This window comes from Silene latifolia, chromosome 9 (assembly GCF_048544455.1).
Source record: "Silene latifolia isolate original U9 population chromosome 9, ASM4854445v1, whole genome shotgun sequence".
NCBI lineage: Eukaryota > Viridiplantae > Streptophyta > Magnoliopsida > Caryophyllales > Caryophyllaceae > Silene > Silene latifolia.
In genome coordinates, this window is record NC_133534.1 from 44679069 (window position 1) to 44695464 (window position 16396).

The following is a 16396-nucleotide window of genomic DNA, read 5'->3' on the forward strand; positions in this document are numbered from 1 at the left end:
CAATACAGAGTACGACAACTGGGAGCAGACTGAAATATACAAGGCTGCAGATTCGGTGGTATGATTTATTGATATTCTTGCTAGTGACATGTCATACAATTGTCTGAAATTGTGGCTAGGATAGGTTGAGTGTATACAGTAAATGAATATGATTCTTTGACAAAATAATGCCTAATAGTATAACTAATTATTGTAGGCCTATCACATGAGTGATTTCTAGCGAGGAAAAATGTTGACAGAGCGCATAACGTAATAGATTTTGATGTTGTCAACACGAGTTTCAATTGGCAAAAGAAAGAAGCAAACAATACTGAATCGGGAAACTTCTTAATGATGCACATGATTCGCTATGAGGGGCAGTTGTTTGAAGGCGATTTGCGATCAAAAGTGCGAGAGGCGCTACTCTTTGGTTAGAAATAGCAGCGGCATTACTTTTAGCTGACATAAATAACATGAGGACAGCGCTGATTGGGAAAGTTAAAGAAATTACAGCGGGAAAGGGAGAGCTTTTAAATAGATTGAAGGAAATGAGGAAGAATAACGAAGATGCAAAAGGCAAGGGCAATAAGATAAAAGCCAAGGATAATGTTGTTGAGAAGGACAATACTGTGGAACAAGAAATAACAAAGGCAGAAGGTCCGCCAAAAGAGAAGCCCAATGTTCAAACAAAAGCCAAGGAGGATGCTACTAGAATGCCAACAATTAACACAGAAATACCCATTCTTCGCAAATCTCCAATCAGAAGGTAAAAACCAAAAACCCGACTTTTATATTTCTGATATACAATCATAGCATTACGTTTCTGCTTTTATTTGAAACAGACACAAAGGTAAAAATTTCACATAGAACCATAACATGGCATTTCATTTTTACAAGGCTACGAATCCAAACAAGATGGTGAAGATGATGCGAAACACCCACAATCCAAAGACAAACGATCAAGACAACGCAAACCCTAATAATAGAGGAAGAGGGAGAGGTAGAGGTAGAGGAAGAGGACAAAAGTAGGGCTAGGAATGTAATGCTGGTAGGGCAGACATGTGATATTGTTCCAGGAGTTGTGTGATATTGTTGTAGATACAATGGTAGGAAATAGAACTTTTTTTTTTATCAACTCTTAGTAAACTGTGATATTGTTTCAGGAGTTGGGTGATACTTTGCTTAAGTTGTTGTGATATTAGTTCTCAGTAATAATAACAGCAGTCAAGGTTCTTAAAATATTTTTCTCTTTGATATTGTTTTGGTACCCAGTGTGATATTGTTTCGTAAACATGTTGATATTGTTGTATTTATTCTCTAAAATAAATCAGGGGGTAGGGTTTGAAAATTCCTTTTTAGTTGGATAAGTTGTGATATTATTGCACTCACTGGTTGATATTATTGCACTCACTGGTTGATATTGTCTAGTATGTACTGTGATATTTCAAGGGTTTGACAAAGTATAACTTCTTTTTGTTTGAAAATTGTGATATTATTGCACTCAGTGGTTGATATTGTCTAGTTTGTACTGTGATATTTCAATCATATTTTTGTAATATTGTTTCCTAAAAACATCCAATTGTAGTGGTAATATTTATGAATACTGGTGATATTGTTTCACTTGAAATGTGATATTCCTTAGAAGTATTGTACAATATAATACAATATAATAAAATACGTATACAAGCAAGTGTAATGTTGTGATATTGTTTAACTATTATGATGATATTGTTTTTGTATCAACTGTGATAAACCTTCAAATGAGGTGGGATAGTATTTAATAATGGAAACAAAACGACATTAGTAATTATGCGGTTTTTATAACGTTGATACTCAAAATGGAAAGAATACAAAATTGATGCCATTTGGAATGACATACAAGAAAAAATTAAATAGTATAAACAATGAAAGTTCGATTCTGAAAGTTGATGATGTTAAATAAACTTCCTCAGCATGCAGAAGCCCTTAATCACTATCAACAAGTGAAGAAATCGCAAAACAAAGACAAAAAAAAGAACATAACGTTAGTAAGAAGTTTGACAAAGTATAACTTCTTTTTTATCAACTTCAAGTAACTGTGATATTGTTTCAAGGGTTGAATGATATTATGTTTTAGTTGTTGTGATATTAATACTCGGGAACAACAACGAGTGGCTAAGGATATAAAAAACCTTTTGTTGTTTGATATTGTTGGGGTACATCTTTGTGATATTTTTGAATACACGTGTTGATATTGTTTGGTTGATTCTGAAAATAGATAGGGATTTAAAATTGATAAATGTTGCAAGTGACAAGTGATATTGTTATTAAATTATTGTGATATTGTTTCAAAGTAGACACCTTTTAATATTTGGATGATATTGTCTACAATCAAGTGTATATTCTGATAGTGGTTAACAAGGTAATCGATATTATTTACCATGGAATGTGATATTTTTAGTGTGGACTCGATATTGTTTATCGGGTCACACTTCAAAGAATCGTGGTATAGCAAACGTAAAACTGGTATAATAAAAGGTGTAAGACAAATTACTTACATCGGATTCATGATCAAACGAGTGTTGTGATGTATCAACAATTTGGATTAGAGCAATTCCGCTTATCATGATGTGCCATTTGTTTACAATTATTGCAAAATCTTTTCGGCTTTTGTGCCTTTGCAAAGATGATCTTTCTTGGACATCAACCTCTTGCCAGTACCCTTGTTTTATGATTGAACAGGAGGTAGTATACGGACCTCAGATGAAGACTTAACCCCAAGGAGCATCTCCAACTCTTCTTTGTTTAGTCAATTTTTCAAAGCACTGAGACTTGAAATTTTGTCTAAATGTCTTGATAATGAAGTCAGTTCATTTATGTGATTTTCAGGCAGAGATTTGAGCAGTGTTAATGTTGAGTAGAATTCAGACCAGACAGTCGAAATCTGAAGCTTAGTGACATCCGACGAAGTAAAATCATCCAACTATTGACCGTGAGCATCATACAAGGGCATTTTTTTAGTGTTCTTTGTCCACCCTCGAGAAGATACTTATCGGGTATCTTTTTGATCCCTTTACCGATAATATCCGGATGATGTGTTTACATATGTAGCCCTTCCTCTCAAACGAGCTTGCGGGAACATGTTGCATCAAATGTTGAAGGATTAAATGCGATGTGTAAGTCTTATTGAAGATAGAATCTTCAACTTCTAGGAACCTTGTACTGCCCTCCCTTGAAGAATCACCAGTACTACATGAGTTTAGATAATCAACGCACTGCTGTTGGAATTCATAAAAGAGAGCGTGCGTATAAACAGTCGATGCATGAACCTCAAGGCTAAGAAGGGTTTTGGTTTGAGGTAGGGAGTGATCACTATCTCTGTCAAGAGATGTTTGGGTGTAGCGTTGCTGATCCATAGCACTTTGAAAGCGCATCCAAAACTCAACAAGTGTGCCATGAGGATTCTCAAATCGCTTAAAGAAGCTGTTTGCGCTCTCAGAGCGTTGCGTTGTTCTTAAAAGACAACCAAGAGAAATATCACGATAATACGCCGGAATCCAACGTTGCCGCCTGGAAAACAGATATTGCAACCATGTATTATCTTCCAATTGAAACTCACTGATCAACGAACACCCCCTCTCTTGAAGTCGAAGGCTCTAACTCGAATCCCAAACAACGAGAACTGGACGAGTGACGAAGTCGATCTCTTTGGTCAATGTCGTGCCTACCTTTTCGGTAATTTCTTCATAATATGCCACATGCAATAGCGATGGGCGGCGCAATCGAAAAAAAGCGGCAGGGACTGCAATTTTCATAGCAGGACATTGATCGGTAAAAAAGCAATGGGGTTCCTTCCCACCCATACAATCTAAAAATTTTGTGAAAATCCATTTAAAATTCTGGTCATTCTCCCTAGACATAAGCGAAGCGCCAAAAGTGACGGACTTCTTGTGATGATCAACACCAGTAAAGGGAGCAAAGATCATGTCGTACTTATTAGTTGAATAGGTTGGGTCAAAAGTCACCGCCTCACCGTATAAAGCGTAATTACGACGTCTTTCGCATCACCCAAAATACACGAAACAAACACTTATTCTCGATCAATATCATAAGCAAAATAAAAACCTTCCGGGTTTCATGAAGGTGTTCAACTGGTCTACAAACATTTGAGCATCCTTAAGACCTATAAAACACTTGATTTCCCTTCCAAAATTCTTAAACTCAGTCAAAGAAGCTCCAATATTTTCATAGCCATCAACATATTCCTTGACGGACCTGAAAGTAGAGGTTGGGCCAATATTAACCTTGCAATTATCAACGATGGTTTGTTTATGTTGCAAAGCAAGGTTCCTACATTTTTTCTGAAATTCTCTATACTTGAGTGGAGAGAGACGGTGGTTATGGGAAGCATGAAACTGATCAACAACAAAGAATGGCACTTGAACTTGGTCAATTTCTTTAATAACAAATCTAAAGAAAATCCTAGCTTTACAACCAATCCTAGTAACCTTAGTCTTCTTCAGATTAGAGGCCTTGACCATTGGCTCCTCCTCCTCACCAGTAATGGGTAATATTGTCGGCTTAGAATCCCTAAATCCTTCCCGGTGACACACAATCAATTTTGTCCTAATATCTCCACTACTACGAAACCTTTTCGTTGAAGATTTCCTTGGTTCAAAACCACATGCTATTGCATAAGTCTCATAAAACTGTATACCCTCGTCTAACGTAGCAAAAGTTTGTCCTATTGTAGGTGTAAATTCAGTTGCAATATTTTTGACCCACTCTTCAGAACCTCCAGGCGTCACCATCAAAGAAAGACGATTCCCAGCATGCACCTCATCAACGTCTATGCATTGTGGAGAAGGAACAGGTACCACAAGGACAACAAAAGTATTTTCTACAGTAAGAGAAGTTGAGTAAACAAATTATAACAAATATAACTAGATTATAACAAGACTATGATATTGTGAAGGAATGCATGTGATATTGTGCAACATAAAACGTGATACTGATGAATATAAAATAAATACGCAACTGTATTGTAGCCTATGATACTGTGACGGAATACATGTGATATTCTGGAGCATAACATGTGATACAAATATAACAAATATAACTAGATCATAACAAACTATGATATTGTGAAGGAATGCATGTGATATTGTGCAACATAAAATGTGATACTGATGAATATAAAACAAATACGCAACCGTATTGCAGCCTATGATACTTTGAAGGAATACATATGATATTCTGAAGCATAACATGTGATACAAATGCATAGAAACTGATTACAAGTCATGTACTGCAACATATGATATTGTAAAGGACTCAATGTGATATTCTGAAGCATAACATGTGATACTAATGCACAAAAAGTAGTTGCGAGTCATGTACTAAAGCCTATGATATTGTAAAGGACTCAATGTGATATTGTATAAGGGAAACTGATTCTAATGAGCAGTAATCAGGCAAACAAAAACTACAAAATGTGATACTTTTCAGAATTAGTTATGATACTGTACTGAATAAAAAGTGATACAAAAGGAAACTGTTAAATAACGATTTAAACGTGAAGTAAACACAAGCAGTGAATGCAAAATAAACTTGATGATTAACAAAACAGACAATGAGTACATTATTTGTTATACGTCAATTAGAAGATGAAAAAAACAGAGATTAAATTTTAACGCAACAAAAATAGCAAAAACTACATGTTGAATAAAGTATATAACCAGTACATGATTTTAATACATAAAATAGCACGAATGGATGAATACGTGACTGATGTTGATGAATTATAACATCAATTATAACAAAAAACCAGTAATTATACAACGAATTCAGTCGAAGATACAATAACAATTAAACATCGTGCAATAAAACAGGAAAACAGAATGAAAAAATTAAAACATAAAAATAAAGAAGCATAAAACGATGAATTACCTGACATTGAATATGTTAAAACTGAAGAAAAAATAGATGAAGACGAATGATGAAGAAAAAGTGAAGGAGAATAAGCAATCGAGACGAATTTTGAAGAAATCATTTGGAAATCAATCACGGATGATGATGAACACGGTGAAGATGATGGCGAGAGCGAAGAAGACAACTACGCGCGAAAAATTGATTGGCGTGAGAATGAAGAGTGTGATTGCGGAAGAGAGAGAGAAGAGAGAGAAAGTAAATGAATTCAAATGGTGAATTTGAGCTGATAATAGGGTTTATATAACAACTTTAGGAAATTACGAAAATACCCTTACTAATAGCTTGATATAAAGCAGTATTGTTATGACTCATGTGTGATATTTTCGATGGACTCATGGACTCAAATAATTAGGTAGGACTCATGTGATCCTAATTATATATATATATATATATATATATATATATATATATATATATATATATATATATATATATATATATATATATATATATATATATATATATATATACATATATATATATATATATATATATATATATATATACATATATATATATATATATATATATATATACATATATATATATATATATACCTTACTAAAATATGGGTAAGGCAAGTTACTATTCCTAGTGAATTGTAACTATGCACATCACTTTGCTCATTTCTCCTTCAAAGCTCAGCGTTTTGATCCCTCTCATTCGTGCTTACCTCCTCTCCCCTCAATTATTCTCACTCTCAAAATCTCCTGCATTAACATCGATCTCTCACCTCTCAATCTCTCATCTTTTCTACTTTCTATTTCCATATCTCTAGAACTCTCTCCACAATCACTCTCTCTACAATATCAAATGAGTTTCTCTCTAATTTTCATCTTTCAACGATGTCTACAAAAATGGAAACGGAAAGAAGGCGCCAGATCATTGATTGTATTTTTTACAAAACTCACCTTTTACTCTAAACCCAGATCGAATCGAATGGAAAAGGTTACTTTTTTTTCATCTATGTTTGTTGAAACGTATTATTATTTGGGGGTTTAGTTACAAAAGAGCTTTATGTTAATTATCATTCTCTTTAAGGGTTCGGTTGAGAATATTGATTTTTATTCCAAGGAATGTAATACCCATTATACTGATTGGTAAATTTTTCGTTGTTTACTTCATAATAGGTCATTGGGATGGCTTGCAATATCCTCATCATCATGGATGAGTGTAGCGAGTCTGGTCCAAGACGGTATCGGGTGTGGACCAACCCAAATCTGTAAGTATACCTAATTTACTGTATGTGGGTAGTGAGTTGGTCTCATTTGTAAAAGACAGTTTAAGCGAAATGCTTGTTTCGGATGATGATTGGAGGCTAGGGATTAGGGAGGCAAATTCACATATTAGTACCCCGGACAAAGGCTCAAACACAAACAGACTCTTATTACAATGATCTTTCATGCTTATTTAGGTACACACTAGGGATTAGGGAGGCAAGTTCACATATTAGTACCTCAGACAAAGGTTCAAGAGGGACTCTTCGGACAACATTTATACATTTTGGAGCTTTGAGGGCATCAAGGATCTGAGTTGTGTATTGAGGTAGTTGATATTTTTTTATTTTATGCATTTTCAAATTTCCTTATCCACATTGCTTGTGAGTTATATAAATGGTTATAAAGATGTCTGTATAGAATTGATCAAATGTGAATCCTTAGAGCTAAATTTAAAGAATTTAATGACATGCTTCACATCCTGATTTGTGTTCTATTGCTCCTAATTTTCATCTGTTGAAGATTTGAGACTTTGCACTTAAAATCTTATAGTCAATAAAGAAGTAGCCATTAACCGATAACATTAGTCATTCTTCAATAAAGAAGATACGAAAGTGTATTAATGATATAAACAAGAAAATGTAGCTTTTAACTTCACAACCCACACATGTTGATTGATGTTGGTGAGGGTGAAATGACCATGGTTTATTAACAAGAGTCTCTCAGGTTAAATCCTAAACCTTTGAAAAGGTAGCTGCCGGGCTGTAAAAGAGGAAATGAAAAGGCACAATAGGCAACATACTTGATTTTCAATGCTTGTATGGTATATACCGTACTTTTTGACTCTTGTAAAATGTTTAAGCACAAAACTTCATATGGTACAGTCATATGTGAGACTGAAATTATGAGACGAATCAAGTAACCAGGTAATTAGTTGAGAGGTGCGTAAGTATAGGGGTTGGTCTTAAATGCGACACCGTCTCAAACAAGACTTGCTGATGTGTGAATGTGATTGGTAGTGATGCTGACCGTGGAGGCTGAGGTTGCATTTGGTCTTGGTAAATTTGACCTGACTTATCACGAAGTCCAAGCTAGAATTGAAAAAGCTTTGGATGTTGTGGGAATGCCTGATTGCTCACAGGTACGTCTCTGGTATAAGATAATGCTGCTAAAATACATATGATCAAAGATTTGCACCAAATGAGTCAAATGGTTGATGAATAGAGAGCAGTTCAGACTCTCAGTACGGTAGCCAATACAGGAGCATTAATTGAAGCTTGCAAATCCCTGTTGTTAGAGGAGCTCACTACATTCCTGGACGAGATTGATCAGGTACTTTACTTTTGAAATAAGAAGGCCAACAAACTATGATTAGGTTTAGTTTGCAAGAGGACTACATTAGAAGTATAAAAACAATTAGATTTATATGACATGGTCTCTGTTGGAGTTATGCTCCAAAATTAGTTAGAGTTAGCTTCTTATTATTTTGTTAATTAGAGACTATAATAATATTAATGTGGACATTTAGGTAGTGGGTTAATTAAATCTAATAACAATGCTTAAGATGTGTTAGATAATTGGCAGTTGTGTGAGTTGTGGTTTGCCCATTACAACAACAACAACAACAACATCAGAGCCTTAATCCCAAAATGATTTGGGGTCGGCTGACATGAATCATCCTTTCGAACCGTCCATGGGTGAACGCACGCCTCAAAATGCGAATAAAAAGGGGAGATGAAAAACAAAAAGGGAGAACGAAAATGTAATGTAAAGTCAAGGTGAACTAAGGGGTTTTAAGATCGAATTCCGTCTTTCTTTTATAAAAACTTAAAATTTAAATCGAGAGAAAAGATTAAAACGATTGTTAAAAACCGAAATAGAGTTAAGGATCCGGAATGAACCAGGTAAAATCTATAAGAAAGTGGTTGTTGAAAAAGTGTGTAATAAAGGAGAGAAAAATAAATAAATTAATTTCTTTAAATCGAATAAATAAAAAAACACTAAGTCTGTCAAAAAAATATCAAATACTAAAAATCCACATGTATCATTTCCCTCCATTGTGCCCTCTCTGTCACCATACTCTCCTCAAGCCCCAGGACTCTCATATCGTGCTCTATCACTCTCAACCATGTCTGTCTCGGTCTTCCTCTGCCTCTAGGGACCTTTTCTGTTCTCCAAGTCTCCAGCCTCCTAACTGGTGCGTCCATAGGTCTCCTTCTCACATGGCCAAACCATCTTAGTCGGTTTTCCATCATCTTGTCTTCTATTGGCGCCACTTTTACCTTTTCCCTAATCACCTCATTCCTTAACCGATCTTTCCTTGTATGTCCGCACATCCACCTCAACATGCGCATCTCCGCCACACTCATCTTTTGAATGTGACAATGTTTCACGCCCAACACTCGGAACCGTAAAGTAAGGGGAGCCTAATTGTCGTGCGATAAAATTTTCCATTTAATCTTTGGGGCATATCTTTATCGCATAGAAACCCTGAAGCACTCTTCCATTTCAACCATCCCGCTTTAATTCTGTGAGCCACATCTCCGTCTAACTCCCCATCTTTTTGAATAATAGATCCAAGATATCTGAAGAAATCCAAACCCTCAACAACATTCCCATCGAAAATAATACTCCCCGCCTCTGTCGATCTCAACCCCGCCACCTTAGTGAACTGACCCCTCAAATACTCAGTCTTACTCCTGCTTAGCCTGAACCCACGAGTCTCTAAAGTCTGCCTCCACAATTCCAACTTTCTCTCCACCCCCTCTTTTGTCTCATCAATCAACACAATATCATCAGCAAACATCATACACCAAGGGATGTCGTCCTGAATATCCCTTGTCAACTCATCCATAACTATAGCAAAGAGAAAAGGACTAAGTGCGGAACCTTGATGCACCCCAATGGTAATAGGAAATTCTTCCGTTCTCCCAACATTAGTGCGAACACTTGCACTAGCCCCCTCATACATGTCCTTTATGAGTTCAATATATTTTCGCGACACACCCTTTCTCGCCAAAGCCCACCAAAGTACTTCTCTTGGTACCCTATCATATGCCTTTTCCAAGTCAATAAAAACCATATGCAAATCCTTCTTCTTGTCCCGATGGTATTCCATCAACTGTCTCATGATAAAAATCGCATCCGTAGTCGATCTCCCGGGCATAAATCCAAATTGGTTTTCCGAGATGTCTACATATCTCCTAAGTCTTTGCTCGATTACCCGCTCCCACAACTTCATTGTATGACTCATAAGTTTAATTCCCTGATAATTGGAACACTCTTGGACATCACCTTTGTTCTTGTACAAAGGGACAAGAGTGCTTTTCCTCCAAGCCGATGGCATCTTGTTGCTCCTCCAAATCTTGTTGAAGAGCATGGTTACCCATTCAATCCCTTTCTCCCCGAAGCACCTCCAGACTTCTATGGGTATACCATCCGGTCCCTCTGCTTTCTTTGACCCTATCTTCCTTAACGCCTTTCTAACTTCACTCTTTTGTATTCTACGCACAAATTCCCGATTAACCATGCTCGGTGTTACCTCTACATCCCCAAAACCTTGTTCCTGATGTCCATTGAATAAATTATCAAAGTAAGAACTCCATCTAGCCTTTATCTCGTTATCCCGAACGTAACCTTGTCGTCCATATCTTTCACACACCTAACTCTCCCAATATCTCTCGTCTTTCGGTCTCTTATGCGAGCCAGTTTATAGATATCCTTCTCTCCTTCTCTCGTGTCCAACCTCGCATACACTTCTTGGTTAACTTTTGCCCTCGCATCCCGTACGGCCTTTTTAGCGGCTCGTCTAGCCTCCTTGTACTTTTCAAAGTTCTCATCACTCATGCATTTCCCCAGAACCTTATAGCATTCACGTTTAGTCTTTATCGCTTGTCTCACATCTTTCCACCAAGATGTGTCCTTACTTGATGGTCTATTCCCTTTAGATTCCCCTAACACCTCCCTCGCCAAATCCTTTACAACATGCTCCAATTTATCCCACGTTGCATCAATATCTTTCTCTTCGCAATCCGACCAAATATCGCTACTTCCAACCTTATCCAAGAACGCTTGTTGGTTTCCCCCTTGTAGCTTCCACCACTTGATCCGTGCCTCACCGATTATCTTTCTCTTCCTCAAGTCTCTCTTACCCCGAAAATCAAGAACCACTAGTCTATGTTGTGTTGCGGCACTTTCCCCGGGTATGACCTTGCAATCGGTGTACTCTTTCCTCCACACATTCCTTACCAAAAGGAAGTCAATTTGACTAGCATTACCTCCACTTCTATAAGTCACCAAATGAGAATGTCTTTTCTCGAACCAAGTGTTCATTATACCCAAGTCATATGCCAAAGCAAAATCTAATATGTCACTTCCTGCTTCATTTCTCTCCCCGAACCCAAAACCCCCATGAATGTTCTCAAAGCCAACTCTACTAGTACCCACATGCCCATTGAGGTCACCACCAATGATCAATTTCTCCCCAATAGGGACTCGTTCTACAACCTCTTCCAAATCTTCCCAGAAGGCTCGTCGTAAAGAAGCATCCAAACCTACTTGAGGTGCGTAAGCACTTATAACCGTCACCACCTCATCCCCGACTACAAGCTTAATACTCATAATCCTATCACTCTTTCTCGATACTTCTACCACATCATCAATGTAATCTTTATCAATGACAATACCCACTCCATTACGACTTTTGTCTTTACCCGTGTACCAAAGCTTATAACCCCAAGGCGCTATCACCCTTGCTTTATCTCCGACCCACTTTGTCTCTTGTAAACACATTATAAGCACTCTCCTCCTTTTCATAACCTCCCCTACCTCAGCTAATCTCCCTGTCAAAGAGCCAACATTCCAAGTACCAAACCGTAACCTACTACCCTTCCTAAAGTCATGTCCTGATTTCTTTACCCGCTCTTGACCATGCTTCCTAGATCCAAACCTATTTGACACCACACCCATACTTCGAGGTGGCGCGCCGCTTTCGGGCGACGACCTAACAACCCTTGCATATTTTTCACTACACCCGGGTCTAGAAGATGTAGCGCACCCTTGTCTATTTGACACCACCCCCAGATGTAAAGATGGCGCGTCGCTTCCGGGCGACGACCTAGCAACCCTCACATACTTTTCACTACACCCGGGTCTAAGAAGTGCAGCGCGTCGCTTCTGAGGAGACGCCCCAACGATGTTCAAATTCCGATTCATGTCCATAAAATGTGACTAAGTTTTTATGCTGGCTGCCACAGACCTACCGCAACCCTCCTCCTTTATCCGGGCTTGGGACCGGCAGCGAATGCCCGAAAACACTCACCGGCGGAGTTGTTTATGTATATAAATAGGCTTTGTTTATGTATTAACAGAGCAAGCTTATAATGAAAATTTCTCCCTTTTCTGTCAATCATACTTGAAATTGGAATTATGGTGTCGCGCTGCCGCACTCGCCTAATCTAAACGATTTTTTTTTTATTTGAGAATAAGGTAGATAAATTGGTACTTTTGTTGTAGATGGGCTTCCATAGGGATCGAAAGGCGGGTAATAGATTGGCTGGAAATAACGTAGGTTACCACCATTGTCTTTTGTTCTGGACTCTTTACTTTTTGCTTCACCGCTCTTATGTCATTAGGTTTTTTTGGTTGCGGATTCTGAATAAATAGTTTGTTTCTTTAAATTAGGCTTAAGGTACTAACATTAGGGTTCCCTATGTCTCACTGAAAAGTTATGACCGTCAATGCACAATAATTTTGATAAAAGTTTACTAATGGGAAGGTAATTTTGAAGCTTGAGAGTTTCAGTTTCATCTGTAAGAGAACTTGGTGAGGATGAGAATGTCTTATGCTTATGTCATCTGTATAATATGATTATTATACTAATGACCTTGAGTAAATAATGTATGTGGCGACATATTGTTGAATGTTGATTAAGTAACCAAAAAACAAGAGAGTTTTTAATTAAAGCAATTACTCGTATAATTTGGGAGTTTGCTTACGATGAATTTATTATGGCTTGTTTTGGTTATGGTGGATAAGAGTTTCTGTTAATGCTGCATTGGTTAACTTAATGTAAATGCGTGTATTCAGCTGAAGCTGCTATTCTCCCTGTCATTCAAAAACAACGCCAACTCCTCCTGATGCCGCTTCCGTGCAATGCAGCTGCCATGGAGGTACTCTTCATACCCTTCTAAGAGAAAGTGATAGGTAATTCATCATCAAGTGATGGGCTTGAATTATTTTGCTGACTATCCATCGATTGATGAGCTTTATCAAATTACGTAGGGAACTCTGGAGCTTAGAATCTAGGTGAGAAACTAAAAAGGAGTATTATTTTGAAAAGTTGGCAAAGCGACTCGAGAACCAGACTATCTACCTCCTTTAAGCCTGTCGAAAAGCTCTTCATGAATTGACAACACCAGCCTTGTCTTTGGTGAGTACTACTTCTGTGTATTAATAAAAACTAATACTCCTGGTTGAGACATCGCTTCGTGATCTGATCTTTTTTTAGGAGAGTATGCTAATATGAACTTAGTGAGTTGCGGGGCTTTGCTTTTGTCTTTAGCTTTCTCGAGTCTGTATTTTATCCCGGTTTAGTTCAGAAGTTAATTATCTCCATATCCTCGGCTAGATTCAATCCTTCGCGTGGCTGGGCAAGGAAGAATAATTGAAGTGATATAAAGAGTTTTAGCAAAGCTCTTTAAATACCAAGGGCTCGATGTCATTATGTTAATAAAAGATGGCTTGGGGGTATGTTTTAGATAAAAATAAAAGGGTATAACAAAGACCCAGGAACATGTACATAGAAAATAATACTGATAGGAGTCCTGTAATCCAGTACATTCCGTTTTGTTTCCCATCCCAATCTGTTGACATAGGAAGGAGAGGGAGAGGGACAAGGATAAAAGGGATGTGGGAGAGAGATATGTTGAATATTTGAACACAACTGAAAAGGTGAAAGGAAGATGAGAGGGGGAGAAAGGGAGGGAGAGATGGGAAAAGAAAGGTATAGATATGTGGACTAATAATTTTAATGAGTACAAAATCCATGATATTCCTTTTGGTTTATACCTCTTATATAACCAGGGAGCCTTTGCTTAGAGATACTAAAAGCAAAAGGAGAGGCAGAGGCATAGAGAGAAGGGGAGGGAGGATATGAAGGACAGCGTGAAATCACCGACATTTGAGGCTCTAGGTAAGTTTGAAAGGATGTTAGGTCTATTTGGTTGTTAAATGAAGATCAAACCTTTATAGGTTTTTGGTATGTTGGGACATCTAAATTTGTCATATTTGTATAGAGCGTGTTATTGGAGGGAGGAGGAGGAGTACTATGATTAAGGGAAGGCAAAAGAGAAGGCAAAGAAGGAAGAGGGGGAGAGATGGGTTCCTGGCCTTTACTACATACACTGTTATATAGTGGATTTTTAAGTCACATGACAGAGTAATAATCCAGTCCACTACTTAAAAAGATGTTCAAATAATTTTATGTGGAGCTTCAGATCTCGAACTTGGCCTTTGCTATAAAAAGTTTGCAGGAGGAGCCCTTGAGGCAGGGTGTAATGTTGGTTTTCTCGTTCTTTAATGTTATATTGGATATTTTAAACCACAAATTCATGTTGAACCAATGCTGCTAATGTTTTTTGAGGGAGGAGAGGGAATGGAGGGGAGCCACTAGGGGTAGCTCAATGGAGGCACTGGAGGGCAAGTGACCGCTGAGGAGAAAAAAGATGACATTGATCGACGATAAAGAAGGGGAGGGAGGGAGGGAGGGAAGGAGAGGGTGTGAGAGGAGCTTAGTGGACTGAGGGAAGAGGAAGGGTAGCATGATGTGTTGATGACAGAAAAGAGAATATAACTATATAAGTATAGCTTGGTATTGTTAATTGGATGGATAGGTAAGATTAGTAGGTTTAAATGTTTTAAGTGAGCTAAATGAGCTTGTAGGTCGGTCGGTTGTAAGTAATGTCATTTTTTAATTGTATATAAATCTGAAAGACAATTTGTGTTAATTAGATGCATTTAAGCATATAATTTTTTCGCATATGCTTGACCGCTCATTATCGGGAGACATTGTTTGCTATTTAGATTTGCTTTCTATTGATCAACTGTGAGTTTGAAGACTAGACAAGTTCTAGGGAACTGGTTTGGAAATAGACTCACTAAATATGAACTCCACTGACAGAGTACTTTGCTTTATCTATACATCTTTGTTGTAATTTAGCGAGTAACGGTCTCTTTAGGTTAGAGTTGGTGGTGAAATAATCTTGTTTTGAACGTATTTAAAGTGCATATTGTATAAATAAATTAGTGGCTATTCCTTTGAATGCAAAATGAATTGGTTTCAGTTGCAAATATTGTGCAGGTAGTGAGCAAAATGGGGCCAATACTACTTTACATGGGAGGTGAGGAATGATGTTGTTTAACAGCCAAATTTAGTTGTTCAACAAGTCATGGCAAGTGTGAAAGGCAGGCTGCAACACACCGGGAGGACTAACATAAGACAATATGATGTGGATTAGTTTTTCAACTTTCATTTGTCAAGTGGTTGGGTTTATGGGATACTATTCTAGTTATCGGATTGGGGTGGGAGTGTGCCCTCTTTCCTAACTTGATTTTGTATTGGTCATGGATTTTCTAATACAATTTTACATTTAACCAAAAAAAATAAAAGTGAACGAGATTAAACAAAAGCGAACTAGATTTCATTCAAACCCATTATATATGGTTGACAAATTTTGAACAGTTGTAAATGTATTTGGAAAATATCATATTGCTTCTCATCTACTTGAAAAACTAACCGCATACTGAATTCCACTTACATATGCGAAGCTTTATAAGACTTTCATGACCTTGCTACACTTGAGGAATAAATAAAATTACGTTGATATAACTACCTTGGGGTACAATGCGCGAAGCGCGTCGTACAACAACTAGTATATATATATATATATATATATATATATATATATATATATATATAGATTTGGGATCCGGTGAGAACCAACAAGATAATGAGAAGCACTTATAATTGAACCAAACTTTGTAATTAACGCGGCCATCACCCAAACCCGTCCATCATTTTCATTTTACAACTTCCCCTTTTCACTCATCTCCCTTTCTCTCTCTTCGAAAGATCGTTCTAGATCCTTCCTCCATTTTCGAGCATCACAAATCTTCCGATCAACTTCCTCGTCCATCAAAATCTTCGACGCTTTTTCCAGCAACAGATCTTG

General features: G+C 37.3%; 2 protein-coding genes across 3 annotated transcripts; one reads left to right on the forward strand and one right to left on the reverse strand.

The window, feature by feature from the left end:
- Positions 1-2975: 2975 nt before the first annotated feature.
- On the reverse strand, positions 2976-5914 carry LOC141600956 (uncharacterized). The gene is made up of 3 exons (XM_074421213.1): positions 5908-5914; positions 4084-4858; positions 2976-3528 (listed from the first exon to the last, which is right to left on the reverse strand). Exons 1-3 carry the CDS (start codon positions 5912-5914, stop codon positions 2976-2978), a joined length of 1335 nt encoding a protein of 444 aa, XP_074277314.1.
- Positions 5915-6566: 652 nt separating this feature from the next.
- Positions 6567-15578, forward strand: LOC141599676 (ABC transporter I family member 10-like). Of its 2 annotated transcripts, XM_074419770.1 has the most exons (7): positions 6567-6897; positions 7080-7171; positions 7364-8307; positions 8391-8498; positions 13254-13370; positions 13449-13596; positions 15509-15578. In XM_074419770.1, exons 3-5 carry the CDS (start codon positions 8188-8190, stop codon positions 13302-13304), a joined length of 279 nt encoding a protein of 92 aa, XP_074275871.1. In that variant the 5' UTR covers positions 6567-6897; positions 7080-7171; positions 7364-8187; the 3' UTR covers positions 13305-13370; positions 13449-13596; positions 15509-15578. The 2 variants fall into 2 exon arrangements, 1 of the variants encoding a protein (XP_074275871.1); XR_012523884.1 differs by having other exon boundaries at positions 7364-8498; positions 15526-15578.
- The last annotated feature ends 818 nt before the right edge of the window (positions 15579-16396 follow it).